Raw genomic sequence first — 22,700 nt, forward strand, 5'->3', positions numbered from 1 at the left:
CCTAAGGGATAAAATGGAATTACCGGAGATGATCTGTCTCCCTGCTCTGTGCATCGGCCCTTTAAAGGGTAGGGTAATAGGTTTTTGGGTGGGAGCGAGGGCAGACGTGTGTGCACATTTCAGAGTGGCATTACATCTTTCAGGTATCGTGGGGTAAAATGGCAGGTTGGAGACAAACTGGAGGGGAGGCGTGGATTCTTTGAGGAAGAATGGGAGCATTTTTAAAGCTTAGTTGAAAACTTCAAATGATGACAAAATATGTGATTGTTGTAAAACGCTTTATGATATGATTTTAAGCAGAGTTTAAAAGGCTCTTTGAAAACCTGTGTCTCTTGTGGAACCTCAGGAGGATCTCCCCAAAAGAAAAAATCCAAAGTTTTTGAATTTTAATGATTGACAAATTGTTCGTTGCCAATTTAGTCCTTTAAATCCTTATCCTAATCCTTAGCAAGTTACTGGGTTGTTGTTGTTGTTGGGGTGTGTGTGTGTGTGTGTGTGTGTATGGGCAGGCTAGAAAGTAAAGCATGATGTGCACTCCCTCACCCTTCACTATTACATCTCTACTTTCTCTCTGGCTGATGGCAGCCTGCCTGGAGAACACACACAAATTATGTCCGGCTTCCTATGCATACACACACACTAAAGTATGCATGCAATAAAACATGTGTACACACTTTATGTTAAGTACAACTGCGATGCACATACGCGCACACACTCGCACACACACACTTTCCCTACGACAAGCACAAACTGTACACATGCATGTCATAATTCACAGTGGCCTCACAGGGGATATGAATGGTCGCAATGGCTACTGAACGATCTGGGCAAGAAAGGTTGGGTACAGAGTAAATTAGGAAATGAAGTCTCTGTCTTTCCAAGATATGAACAGCAGCATGTCACAGGTAGCATCAGCATATTTCCATCTGCACTGAAAAGTGACCTGAGTTTCAGCTGGGAAGCAGTAACTCAATGATTCCAATGACACTCAGGCCTTTGGCTGTCTTTGCTTCTTTTTGACTGAGCGTGCAGCACATTGACTGCAAACAACTAACAGCTATGATCGAACCCCCAATTCAATCTTATTTTCATAAAGACAAGGTTAACAGAACGCTGCTGATCATAAACCAAAAATGTTTTCTGAACATTATTAGTATGTAAAGTTTATTAGATCTTCTCCTGTGTGAAGCTGGTAGGGAAACGTTTTGCATTTGGACATAATCTCCTGAAAAATGATGATGTTATGACAATAAATCTAAGTAGTTTTACAATTAATAAACCAATTAATGAGAATTTGCCATATTAAAGTGTCAAATTAAACAAGAAAAATCTGACAATGTAAGCAGCAGCAGGCATGAAGATCAGCTTGATGAAATTCAGCCCGCTCCTCTGGGAGCTCAGAGTGTTTCAGGGGTCCTGTCTTTATGCATAAATGATCTCACTATGTCCTGGATAAGAGGCACAGTCGAGACAATCTGATAGACAGGTTGACCAGCACGGGGGCTTCAGTTGGATCCTAAGTCACTTCAGTCTCTCAGGAAGATTCTCTGCTATTGTCAAGGTCAAAGGAAGTCTGAGTGTCTCTTTTTTATTCATGGGGTGCGGGACGAGTGTAGCTGTCATTGAGATGAGTGTCCTAGAACCGAGGTGGCTCCGTGGCTCTCTGCTCTTCTTCACTCCATTCTCATTCAAGAAGAACAAGTGTATCAGTGCTGAGCGAGGAGGCCGCGGCAGCTGATAAGCAGCTCTCCACTCTCTGATGAGCTTGCTGTGGAGGCAGCATGGATGTGGGGCAAAGTGGGAAACTTTTCTAAGGCGTTCCAGCTACCATGACCAACTGCATGCTTCTTGTCTTTGTCCTTACTCAGCACTTCATCTCTAGTCATGCAAGTGACAAAAAAAACACACACACACACACACACACAGGCACGCACACGAGCGCCCACAAACAACACCAAAGTGGCAAAACAAATTTGGGTCCGGGAGACTCTCAATCAAGCCGAAACACCTGCAAGGATTTGAAATAAGGATGAGGACATCAGGGAATTATAGTATTCCCTCTGCAGAAAACAAGGCAGATAAAAAAAAAAAAGAGACAGACTTGCGCTATCAGACTTTACACAGTCACACTTAAGCTTGTGTGTACACATCTAGAGATACTTAAAATAAAAATGTCTTTAGCTGATGCTGAAACACACACACAAACACACACACGTAAGCAGACAGGCATCCATGAAAGAAAAACAAAAACTGCCCGTGAAAACAAAAAAAACATGAAGTATGAAGGGCAGAATAGTAGGGGAATACTTAGATTCACATCAAATGAATACATTAGTGAAGGGTGGCATTAACCTGTGAAAGTGGTGGTTCAGTAAGCTGTCTTAGATGTGCTTTTGTTTTGTCCTTTGTTTATGACTCTGAACTGTCTTTTTGATTAGACTAACCATGATGTATTAGCATATGAAAAGGCTGTTTTGCAGCAAAAACTCATGAATTAGCAACAGAAAAATATGGTAGCTTGGGAGACAAAAATCCCTCTGCCCCGAAGACAACGTGGCTTTGGTGAATTACCACCCAAAGTGTAGAATGTATGATTATTTTGTTTTGGCCCTTTGGTGAGTTTTAAAACATCCCCAGTCATGGAACATTTTCACTGCTCATTAAAATGGAAATGTGGTTAAATTGCCCTACATGGGGAGGAAAGGTAATGACGAGGGTTGACCTTTTTTATCCAGTTTCAGATACATTCATTTGAGTGGGAAGAGGAAGGAATGGCTGCTGGCCCTGTGCTAGGAACCAAAGTCTTCAAACACCTGCAAGAGAGAAAGGGGAAAGGGAAAAAAGCGACAAAATGCGCCCTATGAAAAGAACAGATTGGATCAACAGCTGGTGGGAGGGGAAGCGAAGGCAAACCTTTTCACCAGGTCCTTGAAATACAAGCTGCAGGAAGCTAGAACATTTTGGTGGACTTCAAACTCTTTGCCTTCAACAATAATTTTCAGGTCTGTAAACTCTTTCTCTCTGCGCTGTTGGTTCAACTCCTTCAACATCTCTGTAGAACAAGAAAAAAAAAACAGACAATGCCACATTTGGGTTTAGAAGTTCAGTTCTTTCAAACATTGAAACATTGAGTGCAACAAAAGCATGACAGCAAGAAACAGAAAGAAAAAGTGCAGATTGTAGAGCACAATAACGCTGGCCAGTCAGAAACAGTGTTCATTATATCACAGAGAAGAGGCGGCATGTCCAGATTAAAATTAAACATTTCAGCAAAAGCAAACTGAAGTGTGTGCGGTATATAAGTATATGTGCAGTAGCAGTACAGAGGGTGCACATAAGACAGGAAATATCAGCTCACATGTTCAATACTGTACAAAGCATTCTATTGAACAACAAAGAGCTAGGAATGAGATCAGAATCTAGGATTATTATGGACAAAGATGCTTGTTTAACTGTTTTTGACTCCTGTAAATTTACCCTGCAGCACGAGAGCTTTAATGAAGGGAGGCTGAATGAGATTAAAAGGCATCTAAAAGAGATGTGGGCTGAAAACAGAGACACTGTCAGTACATTATTCATGCTCAAATTCGTTGGCTAGTGCCCTACTCGTACGGTAGTGTTGACCTTCAAATGGCGCTCAACGAGAAAACAGCTGCTTATCCCCAAATCCCAACACCATGCTTCTATTTCTCTCTTAGAAAATACCCACCACCTATCCTTGTCTTCCTCTCTGGAAAGAAAAAAAGAGATGCAAACACAGGGACGAAACACAATCTGAGAAAACAAGCTTAAAGCCAACCAAAGTGCTGTAGAAGGCCACGGTACACAATGAGCTGTATAATGTGGTGTAGTAGGAACCCATGTTAGGCCTGGCCTTACTGGAGCGTCGGGCTGGAGGTGCTTGTTTCTCTGTGTCTTAATGAGGCACCATGAGGGGATGCTGAGAGTGAAAATCAGCAGGAGACTAGCAAGGTACTCTACAGCCTTGGGAGAGATAAGCGACACTGCAGCATTGTTAATCTCCCATCAAGATTGCCACTAAACGAGAACGCTAAGACATTCAAATAGTAAGTTACAGACACGATAATGTAGAACATTATCATTATAGAGGGAGACAGTTTCTATACTGTTGTCCTACTGTTAACAAAGCATTTGATAGAGACTGCAGGCTGTGAGGCACAGTAAACACTTATTTGGCACAAACCGTAGTCTGAGCTGGAGAAAGGCACATATTCCACACTGAGGAAAGACAAATACTATCTACAGTGTGAGACACATGCTGATTTAGATAAGAAAGGTGGCAGATGTCCCCTGAACAGCAGAAAAGGGTTACATTTCCTGAAGCTCATCTGGTGTTTAAATGTGGTATTGAGTAATTTGTTGTCTGTAATGTCATGTTTAACAATCAAGGTGTGCATGTGTATATGGATGAATATGTGCTTCACACAACCATTTAGCAATTAAATGTGGGGAAATGATCAGACTTGTGATTGGAGAGGCGATGCCCGAGCTGAAATAAAGGAGTTTTTCGTTATCATCCTGAAAGAGGTCTGTGTTCATGCCGGACTCAAAGCAGGATTTAATTAACCTGGAATGACACTCTCCCCTCTATTTGGCTGGAATATTCACTCATTTAGCTCTTTCCTATTCTCCTGTATGACACTGGGAGCTCAGCTCTGAATTAATTTTGTAGCTGAAATTATACAGTATAAAGACACATGACAAATAAGGTGCAATTCAGAAGCGTACTTTGGTAAATGCCTTTTCTCTGAATGGTGCATTCTTCACAGTTATTACATCAAGGAATTAATGGGCAGAAAGAAAACGGCTTGGTTATTAAACATGCTGAATACTAAATTGGGGCAAAATAATAGATGCAGTGTTTAACTATACGTTTGTTGTACTTTGACCAGATGCACTGCCTAATGGTTAGAGTGAGCCATACACAATTACGCACAGACACAAAGGCTGACATTTTCCTTGTCTTTCATCTACCTCTCTCCACTCTCCACATTCCACTCCACTGCTGCTTGTCAGTTGGCCAGCTATCTGATTACTATGTGGGCATGGACTGTGAATAGTGAATACACAGTAGTTTTGAGTTTGCATTAGTGAATCTCCAGCGACCGATATGGTTCTCACCTCCAATCAGCCACACCGCACACCATCCATTCACCCCGAGAATAGAGAAAGCGAGAGGGGGAGACAGAGAACTGCACTTGTCAGCAAACAATGGCCGCCACCCTTGGAGCTGCGCAGAGACACCTGAATGCCTGATGGAAAGCTAATTGTGGCTTCTTAGGGGTAGATCGGTGAGCACCCTAGAACAACTCATCACCACCAGGGACCATGAAAGTGCACATGGCGTCGCCATTCTCAGGTTTGGCGTGGAGTGTGGTGAGGCACAGCCATCTTCAATGGGTCCAAGGCAGCTTTAAAAAGACCAAATGTCTCAATACACTTACAGGAAAACTCTCCTGAGGACCGTCAAGTTCTGCAGCACAGAGACGCATCAGGCGAATAAAACACTGGTAAGGTTTGTTTTGTGGGAAGTGCACAGATATTCTCACAGGGGTATAATGTGGTACACTTCTGGAGTGTATTATAGACCGCAAACAGAGGGGAAATATGTTAGCGCAGTTTCCTGCCCCTAAGCTTTTCACAATAAAAACAACACCCTATGCTGGCTCTTCATGATTGGCTGACACACTGCACAGGGGGTTTAACACAGTGCCAACTCTGCTGTTCAGCCTAGTAACTCTACTGTCAAACATCTCTGGGCGTTGTGGCCAATTGAGTCCAGGGGTGAGATTTCCAGTAACCTATCAGCGCACTACTATAAAGTGTAGTAAGTCACTCACTGAGCTGTGATTGGCTGCTGTGGAAGATCGAGTCAGCACGCCATTGGTTTCTAAACTTGGAGCCATTTTAGGGGTCCACAGTCCATGTATTTTACGTGCGTCTCTGTAGACCCACCATTTTGTGTTTACCCAAGAACTTACTTTAAATCTAGGATACATCGTCATAAGCTCCTAATATTTTCTGTCTTTTTGTATTTTAAAGTACCTCACCAACAGCGTAAAACAATATTTTAAAATTACATATTACAGAAAAGCACTTTGCTACAAATGTAATGTTTTCTACATCTGTGTGAAGACAAGCGGTGTTAAATTTAAAAAAAAATTTCTCTGCAGGAAAATGTCAAAATGTTTAGATAATATCAAATTAAACATACTGAATTTACTCATATTTAAACCTTAAACTTTATTAAAACTGTTAATCGGTATTTTATTTTAAAATGTTCTGAGCTGTATGGAATAATGTTTTGATAAATAAGAAAACAAGGAGATCTGTATAATTTTATTTTTTTCTAATATTTCCGTTAAAGAAAACATTAAAGAAGATATGATAGAAGAGGTTATTGCTCACACTGTGACCATGCTCAACAGATTTTAATGTATTAATCGTTCTAAATGATTTCTCGTCTTATTTTCCAACAATAAATCTTTCTACAGCATCAAATAATTGTTCACATCTCTATCCAACTGGGTGACATTCAAGGTTGCACTGTAAAAGAACCCTGATGTTTTCATTTTGACCTTTTTGGCTGTCTTTCAACAAAACTTTCAACAATCAATTTCACACAGACTCTCACAGCTTAATTTCCCAGAACAAACCATGCTACCTGATCAATAATTCAATGTACATCTCCATATTTTTTTTCAGCTTGGAGAAAACATCAGTGCAGATTTTTTTTCTTTTGTTAACTGAAGCAGCGCTTGATTATTTTTTCAAACCATATATAAAAATTAATTAGAATTGTATTTTAGTTCAAAGCTTTTTTCATTAACATTTTGAGACAATAACTTATGCTCTGCATAGAGTAAAAGTCTGTAAATTAGATATATTGTAAGTTTTGGTTTATTGAATTTAATTTCACTAACAGAACATCTGAATTTTATTTAAGGAGTATTATATTTTTTATAGACCAGTCAAATTGAAACCTGAAATATGAAATACTCCCATTTACCATTTTTATTTCATGGTAAGTAATGTCAGCAAGATTAAATTATTAAATTATTAAATTTTTTTATAGTTGATCATAATGATTATATTCAAAATAGAGATCTCATAATCACTTAATGTTATTTTTAAACGTTTCAAATATCCTAGAGCAAGTTTAAGTGATTTAAGTGATATTCATTAACAAATAGAAAATATCATTTAAATATTTTTTTAACCAATTTTAACTAAATTGTGTTTTGAGAGAAAAGTAAAAACGAATTTTAATATAAATGGAGTCAGATCTACCTATTTTAAAGCAGCAGAAGCAGCACTGTTGAAAGACTGAAGCACAGTGCACTTAGGGAGTACAGTATGATCAAAATGGACTTTGTACAAAAGAACATGCTTCATAGGAAGAGCACACAAAAGAACTCAACAAGAATCCAAAAAGCTTTCACACGGTTGAGATTCCCAAAATGTCTTTCCCCTGCAGAGAACAGAAGGCCTGAAACTCTGCCATTAAAACACTAATGTCATGTCATGAGGATTTACGAGGGTCCCCATGTGAAGTGGTGCACTAATAAAAAAGCTAAATTAAAACAGAAAAATAGCCGAAATAAGTAAGTTGTTTTTGCCACAGAATCCAAAACATTAACTTGTAGAGCTGTGTGCTATCAGATGGATATCTGGAGAAACCGCTTCCTCTCCCCTGCTGACTTTGATAAGGCAAACACTTTAAATAGCGTCCGTGTATGAAAAACACCCACATCCAGCATTCACAGGCAGAGAGATGGTCAAAAGTTCACTATTAGCACAAGTTGTTGGATAATGTAATCTCTCTATTCTGTGACCTTAGGTCCAAAGCAACACGGCTGAGAAAACCCAACATCAGCTCTGAAGCTGAGAGTCATGTACACAGAAATATAAAAAAAAAAATGACTTGACCGACACACACACACACACATAAATATATATATATTTTTTCCTTTCTCTCTCTATATCAAGAGCTTGCGTATTTGAATTCTAGGTCAAAGACCCTCAGACCACAGTTTAATAAAGAAAATAAAAGGTTTACTGAGTGTAGGTACAGGATTGGTCCCATTGTAAGTGGACTAGCTAGAAGGGCAAAGAGCAGTAAACTAGATTAATAGTAGACCGGTGTGTAGTATTTATATATAAAAGTATACATGCACAGATACTAAAGTTGTAGAAAAATACTAAAGAACTAAAAATTATATGCAAGACACTTTAAGGAAAGAATGAGATACAAAATATTTTGTTACATTTAATTATCAATGTTTTAACCCCACTAAGATCAAATTTAAGATTCATTTTATAATACATGTTAAAACTAAAATAAGTTCTTTAAATTGGTTTAGTTTATTTGGTTTATTTGGTTTAGTTTACTCGGCAAGAACATAAAGATGCATATTTTCTTCATAGATTTTATATTAAATTGGACCAGGAACAAACCTATGTTATTTTGTTAAAACCAAACAAACAAATACAATCTTTAAAACGTATTATTTAATAGCTATCTGGTGTCTTCACTTTAAATTTAGATCCATATCCATTCATAATGTGAAAACTAAAGTTAACATATTTTAGCCGGTCAAGCGTTTTTTGGATGATAATCAATATCTATCAACTTGAATGAATAGTGTTTAACTTCATATTAGTGACTGAGCAGGGATGGTGAGATTTGACTGAAATAGAGAATAGACTATGTGAAAACCTATTTGCAGATCCAAGTGTTAGTCTGGGTCTCCTTCAAAGCACAATTACTCTGCACATACTGTAAAACATACCTCTAACAATCACTGCCACATTCTTTTCTGGAGACGTCTCACTAGTTTATGCTTATTTCCAGATAAATAGGCTCATGCAAGGTTTCAGAAATCCTCAAGTCCTGAGCTCAGTCTCTAAAAGAGCAGTGGCACCATATACAGCCTTGGAGAATAGTCCATGATGAGGATGCTTTATGTTTCCCTGCTTAAATTTGCTGAGCTGAGCTGCATGAACCTCAGCACTGCTGTCAATGAGCCCGGACTGAGCCGGGGGAGACACTGTAAAAGGAACTTGTGTCCCTCAAAGACGCCGCCTGGGCCTTTGTTGCTTTTTCCAATAGGCATGCAAGAAATGACCTGGAGTAGTAAAAAGCACAGAGTTGTCCCCCCTGCACTGCACAGTTAAACCTCTAGGTATACCCTCTGGTACAAGGGTCAGGCTCCTGCAAGCAAACTATTGGCACCAGTGGAACAAAGTCAAGGAAAATACAAGTACAGACTCGGGAGAGGAAGAACACAAACAAAGGGAGCCCAGGGAGCATCCTCTGGTCTGCTGCAACATCATGACAGGATGTCATGCAATGTTCTATTTTCTTTCGGCTTGTATGTAGTCAGAGGAGGCTCTGGTCCTCGCTGGTGCTGTGACTCCCTCATTAGCCAGATATGGGGAACGGCGGGTGACAAGTGGTCAGGTTTTAACAAGAGGATAGTTCTGTGGCTAGCAAACTAGAGGAGTGTCATTTCCCTCGCTCCCTCAGGTGTGCAACGGTTGGTCAAAATATGAAAGACAAAAGGTACAACAGATCATTTGTATTCAAACGGCAAAAGGTGTGTATGACGGTCTTCTAAAGGCTAAAAGTACAAGTATCTGACCGCAGGCATACGGCTGGTCAGAGTTCACATTAGATTAAGATTCTGATTCAGTGCTGCAGTTATGTTATTACAGCTCAGAGAATCTCCTTCATCGCTGATGCAGATATTTCAAACAGTAGTTCACAAGACAATGCCACTGCTCCTAAAGTAGACACAGTTTAAGAAGGAGGGGGTTAATTTGTAGCCTAAGAAACTCTGCATTGTCATGCAATTATTCTATGTATGTGGTCTGAAATAAATTTGAGAAAAAAAGTCTCTATGATGTCAACATCAGTAAACACGTTCAAATTTAAAAGCAGAGGCCACCTTTGAGAAAAAATGCAGCTATTAGCAGCGTCTTTCTGCCGACAGTATAATTACATTTTTTACTGCTGCTCTATTAAAATGTACGATTCAAAGGTGTAATTGCAAAACCAAGAAATCAACAACTGATATGAAACTAATAGTATCATCAAAAAGAAGTTTCTGATTTATAAATACCTTAGCTAACTACAATTCTAATCACGTGCACATCAGGCTTTTGATCACGGTGCCACTGTAACGACACTGCTGCTGTTAAAACATATTCATTTAGTAAACCACATCAGATAATGCAAAACTGGTCACCAAAGCATCTGAGCAAAAGTAAAACCTTAAAATTAAACTAGTTTTCTTTCAGAAACATTTTTACAATGATATCTTTGTTTGGTATACAGAGCATTTGTCTCAAATTCACCATGGTAAACAACAAAAAAATAAAAAGGAGAGGAAAGACATTTACACCTATCTCCTGGCTCTGTAATCAATGCAGAGTGAGCGTAAGCTGCGGCAGATGCACAGCAGGAATAACTCTACCCAAAGAATAACTGGGACATGACTTCTGTTCCAAAATAATTCAAAGGAGGATTGTTGAGTTTATTCCAGCTGAGAGCATTTTAAGCTACAAAAACAAATCAAGTCATGATGCCTATTTCACTTCCAATTAAAATCTTCCAAGAGAATCAGCGGCACCCCAAAGTCTTTGTAACAACATGGCTAGAATCCTTGTTTTCAGTAAAAGCAGTTCTTAATTAAGGTGTACAGGGTTAATGCTGGTTGTCCCAATGCCTCTCCTCCAGTCAGGTCAAGTAACAGGAAAACTGAGAGGACCTTAAAGGGCCCACAAAAAAAGCATAAAGAGAATAGGTGTAATTACATGGACTCGCTTACATGGACATGATCACATGGCTCTAGATTTAAAGTCCTAGAAACCCGTTTGTCTTTCTGTGTGTGTTTATTGTCCCTTTATAGCTTTTCTTGACAGAAAAAAAATGTTTTTTGAACCTGCTTTAAATATCAAGTCCAATATGGCGCAAAGCTACTAATGTGACAATTCTGACTGAGTATATTAACATATCATGCTCATAAATTTTCCACCCAACATCACTGAAATAAAAACAGCCAGTCACGCATTCAGAGACACACAAATAGAAAAGCCATTCCCATGTTTGATCCTTTTAAAAGTGGAAAATAGCTTAGTGCTAATTTAATGCTCACTACCTGCTTTGTCTGTGAAGCTATCCAACATCTTGCTATAAGAATATTATGGGACATTCATTATTATTAACAATTCTCCATATAGAAGCTGAGGTGATGACAGCTCAGTAAAGAAGAGCAGGGAAACCTGCTCTGACTTACGATTTTATTCTTAGAGTGGGTGAAGCTTGATGTGCTTGACACACACACACAAATCCCAGGTGATGCACAGATCCACCACAATGCCTCTTACAAAGCACACACAAATAAAACTAATTCATATTTTTCATTACTTATTTCTGATAAAGTTTAAAAAGGAAAAAATACATGATTCTAACTAACATCTGCTGATAAAGTTTTCACTGTATGTGTCATAAAATGCCACATCTTAGTAACCTGAAAAAACACAGCTCTCGCTGACATATATACCCGCTTGCACATATGATTCATGCAACTTTCTAATGTTTCTGACAGCACCTCGAAGGCAGCTGGATGCTAATTTTCTAGACTGATGTGGCCACAGATGTATTTACAATTCAACAGTATGCAGGGAAAGACGGAACGACATTAAAAGCAAATATCAATTCAGAAAAATAAAGCGGGCGAAGCAGAAAGATGGACTAATGAAATGTGATGAACACTGAATTAACAGATAATTATAAACTAATTAGTTAAATTAACTGCAGCGATGAAGTAGCAGTCACTTTTCTGTTTTTCTGCCACTGGAAGCAGACAGAGGTGTGCTGTCTGGGATGAAGGCAGACCGACAACCTATTTCACACAAGGGACAACTGCGCAAAGGCCCTGCACGTCACAACGATAATGTCACTATATGCAGTTGGTTGCTAATTGAAAGTACTCAGTGTAATCAATCATTCCCTGTGGCAGAGCTTCATGCCTTTTCTGAATTGTTTCTGTAGCCAAAAGATGTATTTACTCTTACAAGAGGCAGCAGCCAAATTATTCCATAACAACAGCCCCTGATTGGACAAGTTCTGTTTCTCCATCATCTGAACATTTTGCCAATTGCCCGTTGAATTGAAGCAATACTGCTCCAAAAGTGACTAGGAATTCTCCCAATGCTAACAATTGATTTAGATGAATGGGTTGATTACCATGCTGAGTAGTCATTTAATAATGAATCCTAATTATTCATAAATGCTTTACTATTGAGATTTCAACTCCTTACTGTGTTATTTACTTTTGCATCCAAGGAATCATTGTTAGAAGTTAGTAGGAGAAGCTATATGAAAAGAAAATTCAAAAACCCTGACTTCTAAAAAAAGAACTGCTTTTGGGAATTGAGATAAAATGCTTTAGGAATACAGGCCTGTGAGCTTAAAAAAGTCCACATTTTATTGCTCAGGCCAGGCTTAATCCTTGAATTTGTGGATTGGCTTATTTGTCATAGTGCCAAAGAGGCAAGATGCCAATATGGATTTTAGCTACTTTTTTTTAAGAGCATGCCACATGAAAATGCAGAAGTGGACAGTGCCTCCTCTATCACAGACTACCAAACATTCTGCTTGAGCATTATGGAGTCGCACTCAGCTCAGCGTTGAGTAGTCCAGTCACTCCAAAACAGATGACATTGACATTGTTCAGGAAATACACAAGCGGTGGTGCAAAGGGAAGCCAAGCGTATGCAAGATACATGCAAAAACACCTAGAGTACACACAAATACACACATACAACGTGACTTTAGGCAAGACAATGTCATAAGAGAATAATCCTAATAACAATGTTGTGCTTATGAGTCGTCACTGGCTGGTGTTGATAACATACTGTATGCTTGGAGGGGATTTGATTAGAACTGAGTGGGTGTGCAACACTTCTCCATCGTCGTTTTTAATTAAATTGCTATATTACTATTTCATATAAATTACTGCAAGGGGCAGAGTTCTGCCTAATCCATATTATAAAGCCCAGTGGAAAAACAAGGCTAATTGAGTGAAATGAATCATCTGGACAATGGTGTTGTGTATCAGTATGAATGCAACCTTTAGATCAACATCTGTGCCAGCTGTTTCCACTTGTACACTATTTCACCTTATGAAGGAGGTGGTTCTTTTGGAGCATAAGACCGGCTAAGAGTGTGTCACATTCTCTCACACGGACGAGGGAGAGATCAGGACAAACAAATGCAGGTTTCTATTTTTTTATTTTAACTAGATCCTTCCTGTTCCAAGCACTCACAGAGAACGAGATCTGACTTTAAACTGCAACGTCACAACTACAACAAATACCAAACGTGTCCCCAGGGCCTCAGTCTGGAAGCCTGTCCACTCTGGCATCATCATCATCATTCAATGTTTGACATTTCACCTGATTGAAAAGTTTTATCACCCTAGGTAATGTAGGAAACATTCACACCACAACCATTTTGTCTTTTAAACCTCTCCTCTTCATGTCATAATCATATTGAAACTGTCAGTTGGTCTTCTTATGAATTGCAACTCACACTAACTAAGCAAGGGCACTTCTACAGCGCACATGGTTATTGCAGAGAGCTGAGCCAGTGATTATGGAGGCATAATCAACATGCCATAGTTTTAGGAGGTGTACTGTGGAGCTGCAGGGCATGTTACTGGCTTTATGGCTTCTCAACTTCAAATTGCAAGCTGGCAAACAGTGGCTTGTGTGTGCTCAAAAGTTTATGATAAGGAGGGAGACCCCTCTCTGCTGCTGTTGTTGAGGATGAAATGCAGCTGTGCCAACTCTGCATGTTGTACTGGCATAAAAAAAACAACAACAACCCTACAGCACATTGTCAGCTGACATGGCAAAGAGACCATAAACGCAACATTAAAAGTTCAAAGTTTGATTGAAGTTCTTTTTAAAAGGCAACTGGTAGAAGTGCCATTAGGGAAATACAGAATATGGTTGCACTTTAAATGTTGAAAATACTCCACGGAAATTACTTGCATGTCCCCTTACGAATAGCTGTCAACTTGCATTAAAAGTATTTAAAGTGCAAATATACTTCAAATAAAACATAGCGCAAACTCCACTTTATGTACTAATTAAAAGTTTCAAGTTACTTTCGGGTCTGCTCAGCCAACTGCAGTTTGGAACCAACAGCCTCAGCTGTGCCAGGCGCTCCTCCACCCTTCCCATTTAGGCACGTACTGGTGGCTGAGCACAGATTCCAGCGTGTGTGTGTGAGAGAATGTAGATATCCAGCTTGTCTTACGCCTCGCCTGTGTTTATGAGTTCGGTTTGTGCACCTTCCTTACAGGCTTTGAACACTGGTGTTGCTTGCCTTTATGGGCGACATGAATTCCAAGTTGACCCTAAACAGCAGGACAACACAACTACACATACAACACCACCGGCCCCCACCGGCCCCCACCGGCCCCCACCGGCCCCCACCGCTATAGACACACACACAGAAAAACAACAAATTCCCATGTCACCAGTGCAGCTTAAGAAAAATATCACATCTCTCCCAGAAGACGTGTGTTTACTGGGTAACTTTGTGAAAGTCAGAGCAGTCCATCCAGAAAGGTTAGTGGTGGGGGTGAGGCTTCATGTGGGAGTCCTGTCAGCACATTGCACACGTGAGAAGAGCTCCCAGCCTACAACGTAGTTAAGCGAGTACTCTTTGCATTTGATCACATCTTTTTTGTCTCACTCCTTGTCCTCCTGTTGCCATCTGGCTCTCTCGCTCTCTCGATAGACTCGGTTGCCCCACAAATCCTGATTGCGTCCAGCATGCTCCAGTGCTTATGTATGGCCGACGTGTCCTTGCAAAGTTGTAATCCAAGTACAGTACTTTACATCCCGCACTCAAGCAAGCTGCTTTACAAAAGAAAACAATGTCTGTGTCTGAGGGAGGAGAGTGGCTACAATGACTGCTGCAGCAGAATAATGATCACAATCTGCACTATAATTCAGAGATGCAGCCTCTAGCAACAGAACGCATTCTGTAAACTTAATAGGGCAAAAGCATTTTGCTGTTTCGCATCTCATTGTGCACTACCTTACTGCTAAAAAGACTTTAAGTCCATTTAGCTTACAGAGTTCAGCACTAGCCTATAAAGATCACTCGATTGCAGTTCAGGCCATTATCATTTGTCTAAGTCACAGAAGAATTATATATCTTTGCATGCTAAGCCTGTTGCTAACACCGTAGAATAATGAGTTGGTGAGGGCAGCCATTCTTGCTAATGTCTGGTTCTGTCATTAGTATTTATTAGATGCCCTGCATGCATTATCAAACCAATTTAAAAGTTTCTGGGTAAGGAAAAAGTTTGACTATCCACTCAGATAAGTGAACACATCGTGAACATTATCAAGCTAATACTGCTGAACTTCTTCCAGATTCCAGCAGCGCATCTGCTGCTTGTTTTGGATACTGAGTTGCCTCCCTGTTGCAATTACGCTTTCTCATTAGAGAGAAACATCCGCTATTGACTAACTTCCTGGTAACATCTGCTGTGTTTACACACGGCCTCATTGATAATGCATCACCATCTACTTCATGGCTGATGTGCAGAATAACACATCGACATTTGACTTGTGGCAATTAATCTGGTCATATCAGATAACGGGACGTGTTCGAGATTCGGGCCCATTAAAGGCTGTAACCTCCATTCACTTTGACACTACTTTACACACAAATCAATTTACTCCCACATAAGTGAGGGACGGTTCATGTAGGCAAGTGGCAGTGTTCCAGTTTGAGACCTCAACGTACGAAGCTGCAGCTCATAAACGGCGTTTAGGTTCGTTTGGTGAGGTTTGCACCAACTGTCAAAAACTAGCAGACTTTACAAAGATTTTACCAATTTTTATTGGCAGAAATATGTCAGCTTTTTAATTACTACATTTAGCCTTCATTTCCAATCATTTGCCTTACTTTTAGTCATCAGTTTAAAACCTTTATGGACATTAAGCGATCTATTGCATCATTAATTCATTACTTTCAGCCACTCAGCTGCCTACTTAAGCGGTTACACCGGGGCTGAAACCCTCTGCAAAACATTATGTTCAGGTAATGCAGGTTATCACATAAAGAACATTTGGCAGAAAGTTCTTTTGAATTCTTTTATCAAACGTTCACACAGTTTTTCAATTGTCGAGTTAAAACAGCTCAACAATCAGCAAAAAAAATCATGTTGCATTAATAGAATTAATAGAACTTACATTTTTCGTTCTTTAGCTACAATCAGTGCAGAGTTTTTGTGAAGGTATTAAGACAAAATAGACAGTTTGATTGGGTACTTTAAATAAAAACAACTGTCTGACACTCGCTCCAGCTGTCAGAGGCAAATGAGCAATCTGGTCTGACTGGACTTGTTTTCTCTTTAATCCTTTGTTCTCCTAAATTCTCCACTGCCACTTTGCTAACTGAGGCATCACCGGGCAAGAAAAAAAGCTATTAAAGAAGCGGCTAACAACTTCAGCATCAGTGGAGTAGAGAAAGCAGGGAGGCGGCGAGAGGAGTAGAGAACAGGTGGCTGCTACGGTGAGGAAGGACAATAAAGGAGATGAGATGGAGGAAAAAAGAAACAGGAAGCAAGTGGATGACAAGCGGGTGGGGGGCGTAAAAAGCAGACGCTCTAAGTGGGTATGGGAAGCAGGTGGATGTTAAAATAGTGGCAAACTCAAAAAGATGCTGGGAGACAACAGCATGGGAGGGGTGACGTCACGAATGGGAGTGGAGCTGAGTGAAAGAGACAGACAATTTCAGTGAAGAGGACAGATGGGGAGGAGGGGAGGGAGGAGAGTATAGGTTGAAGAGAGGGTGGAGGAGGGAGGGAGGCGTAGACATGGTGCCCCCTCTAGCGTGGCAGGGAGCTGGGCGGCTGCTTCTTGGCTGCGCCGTGTCTGTGATTATGCATGTAGCAGCCGGGCTGTCAGGCTCCGGGTCCTGTGCCGCCACTGAGCTTTATCTTGAAATCCCAGTGATTAATGAAGCCAGTGCCTCGTTCTGCATGGTGGAGGTGGACGAGAAATGATCAATCTTAATGAGCTATCCACCGTCCCTATATTAACTGTGGGGGGATATAATGTATGGGGCTCCTGGCGGGGCTCCTCTCCTTTAAAATACGATAACGAGGGAGAGAAAGAACGAGGGTGAGCAGCTTTCCTTCCTCCACTTATGACACGCTGCTGCTGCTCACCTCACCTCACATTTCTCCACCCCTCCCTCCTCTTTATGCTTTCTCCTCTGAGAGTAGGAGCTGTACTAGAAACTTGACGGAAGCCATCCTTAGCAAAGTTAAAAAGACAGCATCGTGTAGGTGCAAGAGTACATGTGCACACCGGCTCAGTGGTCTCCAGACCTGTCCTGCTGTTCTAAAATGAGACGTTTGAGTCAATATCATTAATATGTAGGTCCCACATGGACACATGTCAAGGTTACTCAAAAGTATATCACCATCGTACTGCATGTATTCGTTTAACAGAATTACCTGCATACTGAGTCCATAGCGACTGGAATAAATTTCAACTTCATTAATAATTTCTAGATCTTGTAAATCCTATTTCAGTTTCCACTAGAATATCTAGAAGTACGAAATATTATGAGATAGAAGAAGAAAAAAAAAACACTTTAAAATCCATGCATTTTATATTCCAAGTTAAGCCTGTTTTGGAATCATAATAACCCTAGTTCTGCTTTAGCTAATCCTGATGTGGATAGCTTTAAGATAATCGCCCAGCCCAACACCACAGTGACTTTAATTAATCTGCCACTGCTTATTCCATGTACACTGATCCGAGTCAGCATATTGGAAATTAAAATAAAAAAACCCCACAACTCTTATGCCAAATCCTGTGTTATGTTTGTCTTGGTGAAAAGCTGAGTTTTTGTATAATGCAGTGCGGATGTAGTCGAGATCCTCTGCACGCTATCAAGAAAAAGAGAGACGGAGAGAGAAAGGAAAGGGGAGGGTTTAATTAATGTGCTTGCTATGATTAATGGTCACAGAGTGGCTATCACAAACTGGCTGTGTTTTTAATAACTGGTTCGAACGGCCTGTCATGCTAGCGCCACACTCTTGTTGTTGAATTGAAGAGAATATTTATGCATTGATAATAATACTGATAATACTGCAAGGTTTATGTTTACTTAATGACTGCAGCTACTTCAGTCTAGACAGTTATGTGGTGAAAAGAGTGCAATCTGCACAACAGTAACAGGTAAAGGTAAAACCACCCAATAAAACTGCTTGTTGATTCCAAAATACCCTTTAGCCAGTATGATAAGTGAAGAAAAGCACACCTATCTACCCATAATAAATAGCACTATCTTGCTGGCTTGATGATCTATAATTGCCCGACATTGTGGCAATATTGCAGCAGTAATGTGCAAAGAACCAATATACATGTGGACGGCAATGTTGCAGTGCCAATATGCTCTGTCCAAGAGTAAACAAAAATGAATACATAATTAAAGCCTTACTGAGACCAAAGTTTGAATAAGGCAGATAAGACGGATGAAATGGTCACAGCAAAGGGAAGGTGAGCTGGCGCTGGATCAGAGGCTGCTGCGGTCGTGCTGTAGCAAAGCAAAACACTGATCTTAACTCAGCAAGGCATCTTAATTGCATTCACTAGCAGCTCCAGAGCTGCGTGGTCCCCAGATGATGTCTGATGTGAGCTGACTGGAAGATGAACTTCCTGGCCAAAGACGATGCAGGGTGCTGCTACATGCGTGCAACAGTAGAGGAGCCCACCCCCCCTCATGTTCATTTTATCATCCGTGCGCATATGTACCACTCCACCAACGAGTGCGACAAAGGGAGAGAGAAGAGAAGGACACCGGTAAAGGCCAGTGAGGTGGAAGGATGCATTAAAATTACACCTGACATGAGGAAACAGGCTCACAGATCTCACAGATCTGTGTGTGACTCCAAACTTCAATCTCAACTAAAGCTCTCAGCACGTGCAGCCACTGTACTTCATTAGCAGCTTATTTTTAGACACGTAGCAACAAAAACAGCGACTGCCCTGAGCTTAGACCACAATACAGCTACAGACAATATCAAAGCCATTATTTACTGCTATAGGTAACAGTGGCAACCTTTAAAACAGGCGCTGATATTAGGAAATTCTAACTTCCTTTTGATGGAAGTTAATGTGTTTCTCAGTCGTAAGCTGCTTTTAAATGGTGCTCAATCATGTTTGCAGTGAGCAAGTCCGTCCCTGCTGAGCTTTGCACTAGCTTCCCCTGGCTGATATTCATCAGGACAGCCATCGATTTTAATGACTTGGTCAATAGACACACAGCGACTCCACTCTCAGCATCTCCCTGTCTCTCATGTTCACACTCTCTCTGTATCTATCTCCTCTGCTCGCGCCTCCTCCTGTGTCCTGTTCATGTTTTTTTTTTTAATTGTCCTTTTTTAAAACGTCAATCAACCTGTGTTCTCACATTCTACAAAATGTGCTGACAGTTGTGTTCGCTGTAGATCGAGCTACAGATGTTGATATTTAAGTGTGAGGTTCTCTTTTTATTCTGATAAAATTTGCAGTTGAGAGAAACAGCGAAGACAATACGAAGTGAGCAAGGAGTGGGTGGTGTGAAAGAATTTAACAATCAGCAAGAGAGTGTGGAGTTTGATTTGTACACTATGACAGGCAGGTATTATGAAAAGCCCTGCTGTGGATGGAGAAACGAGGTAGGCAGATCACAGCTTGGTGGCTGGCATATCTCAGTAGGTGATGAGGTTAAAGTTGCCTTCAAGCTACTCTCTGTGAATCTTCACACACACACGCACACACACACACACACACACACTCAGGCACACAAACATATGGCATTTCCGAAGAAATACACAAACACACATAATATATATTGTAAACAGAAAAGCAGACAAATTCCTAGACAGACACACATGCACAGAGAGAGAGAGAGAGGAGCACACAGTTGTTGATGTGCCCACTGATGCAGAGCGAAGACAAATTGCTCCCTTTGAAGGCAAAGCCAAATCAAACACCGAGTGTGATTTCTGTCACTGTGGTGTTTGGCTTTAAGGCTGTGAGGCTGACATCTGACAAAACATCCATACAGTCACACCCAAGAGGTCGTGCACGTGGGCAACCATACACACATAATTTTGCGCACATGCACAAAGCAGCCCATTGTGCAGCTGGATTAAGGAGAAGAGCTCTGTCAGCTCCTCAAAGATCCAGGCATTTCCCTTCAAGAAAAGCCACAAACCCCCCTCTGCACATCAGTGCTTACTAGCATTGTGTCTGAAGGCTCAACCCTTTGTTTAATGCAGCAACACAACCATTTAAGTAGTGGCTTTGGTACTGTATTTAACTGTCCAATGATCACTTCTGAAAAACATGAGACATCCATTTCAAGGGATTAGCTTGACCCCGTGATGTAAAAATGAAAGGATATTCTCTCCTGTCCACTCTCACCATACCACATACACCAAATCAATGCACAAGTCAACTCAGGCTACATCATTCGTCGGATCTCTTTCAGGATGATAATTCATCAGCTATTCATACACATGTCAGTGTATGGCACGGTGCGAGTTTGGGCAACTCATTTATTCCTTTTTGGCTTTCACCCCAGAAAACCTGACAAGATGTATGAACGAACCGCTGTCCAGTTGTGTGTTGTGTGCGTCTGTGTGTGTTTAAGAGAAGCAAAAAAAGCAAGGAAATATAGCATGCGTGTGTGTGTGTGTGTGTGTGTGTGTGTGTGTGTAGTTTTATAGCAGATGTGTTTGTGCCCTGCCTTCTCTGCCCTGGGATCAGATTTGCCAACCCTCTCGTCCTCATCTCAGCCATTAGTGGGCTGCAGAAGCACTGACCTCTAACCGCTTTCCCTTCTTTTCACTGACTACATCTTTTTTTTTTTGTCCAAACACAAAGTGCCAACAGCAGGTCCAATTTAATTGTAACAGACGCAGACAGAATGCAGGTCACAGGCGCTTACTCGCTACATTTTACCACTATGCCAATGCTGCAGGACAGTAGCTACACTTCCCACATTGACATGCAGTGTTAACTGATTTATAACAAAATACTTAAGACCTGTGGGGCGTTTGGGATTTGTAACTTTTTGGAGTGAGTAAGAAAGCACAGGGAAAAGACACAGAAGAGACAGGAAGTGACAGATAATCAAAAACACAGAAAAGCACAGAACAAAAGAAAACAGCAGTGAGTCTATGGTCCAGGGGATTTTTGTGATAACAACAGCGCTTGTACCAGCAAAGAGGTCTGCTGAAGAGAAGACACGGGCCTCTATGTTTTAGCCTATTTCCACTGTCCTTGTGACATTACCCCAGTGGTGTCTTATATCTATCCAGTGCCAAGCAATGATGAACAAACGGCTAAAATGGTTGAGGAGATGTGAGCTTCCAGTGCCTGTATTTTTTAGTTTGACCTTCATGGAGGTCTACACAGGTTTTCACAGAGTGTGTGATGTCTAGAAATTCACACAAGGATGTTTTCCATTTTGCCTTTGAAATGCAGCAGATGACAAACTGTAACTGCACAAACTGAATAAGTTAACTTTATCATAACATGAATCAGCCACAGTGTTTCCACTGCTGAATGTAAACAGTCCTACTGTGCCATGCTGCCCTGGAAAATGGATCTTTATAGATACTCATGTCATTCCAAATGAATCCTAACTTCTTCGGCCTCTTCAAGGAAGGTCAATAAATTTTGACACATGATGGTTAATGGATCACGACAGCTTATTCAACATGGCAGAAGCTAAAAAGCTCTCATTCAATATATTCTGGACCAAGCCGACAAGACCGTCTAATTATCCATTTCCAATTCTACCTGCAGTCTCATTTCAATGTATCACAGGCAGCTCCCAAAATAATTGCTTTTTTGCAATCTACAAGTTCATTTGCTCACATTTTATTGATCAAAATGAGTCACGAAAAAGAAAACAATCTAAACCTAAATTAAAAGCTTCATTAAATGTGAAAATTGGTCGGGGAATTGCAAACATCTGTTTCTGGTGCCCTGCATCATAAACCCCAAGGTTAAACCAAACACCCATTTATGGCTCGCAGACTCAGGCACGAGCCAGAGCTGAGAAGCACCTTCACAAACACAGCACAGCAAGTCAACAAGGCTTCAAACGATTTCGAGAGAGATTTGAGGGCAGGGACTGAAAGCTCTTCCTGCCTCATGTTTAGTAAGCCTTGGGAGTTTTGCCACTATGAAAAGATAAACTTGACACATTTTTAACCAATTTCAGAGCACAATGGTACAGATGTGGCTGTTGTATAGTAGTTTGAGATCAGTACAGCGTGTTTCCAAAGAATCCACTATAGGCAGTATAACAGGTATTTAGAAGCCCCCTGTCTCTCTGCTATTGAGGTGCACCTCCAGTCTCAGCGACCTTGGAGCAGCTTTGAAGTGAATTGGCTCTTGTTATAAGTTGTATTTTAACAGCCCCTTGCTTGAATGTTTGCTGCCTTGTTTATGACTGTTGGCATCAAAACTGTTGTGTCATACAGTGAGAGGGCAGAGGCCGGAGCGTTTCATTCCAGCACAGCCCTACATAAGGGTGGCTTGGATTCACTTCTGAGTCTAGGTTGCCAGCT

The 22,700-nt window shown here is 40.7% G+C and overlaps 1 protein-coding gene across 1 annotated transcript in view; it reads right to left on the reverse strand.

The window, feature by feature from the left end:
• LOC113149836 (kelch-like protein 29) overlaps positions 1 to 22,700 on the reverse strand; it is a 184,796-nt gene that overhangs the window by 63,179 nt on the left and 98,917 nt on the right. Inside the window, exon 6 of the mRNA XM_026342174.1 lies at positions 2,914 to 3,052. Within this exon, the coding sequence (XP_026197959.1) occupies positions 2,914 to 3,052 (139 nt within the window). The remainder of the gene's footprint in view (positions 1 to 2,913; positions 3,053 to 22,700) is intronic.

This window comes from Anabas testudineus, chromosome 24 (genome assembly GCF_900324465.2).
Source record: "Anabas testudineus chromosome 24, fAnaTes1.2, whole genome shotgun sequence".
Lineage (NCBI taxonomy): Eukaryota > Metazoa > Chordata > Actinopteri > Anabantiformes > Anabantidae > Anabas > Anabas testudineus.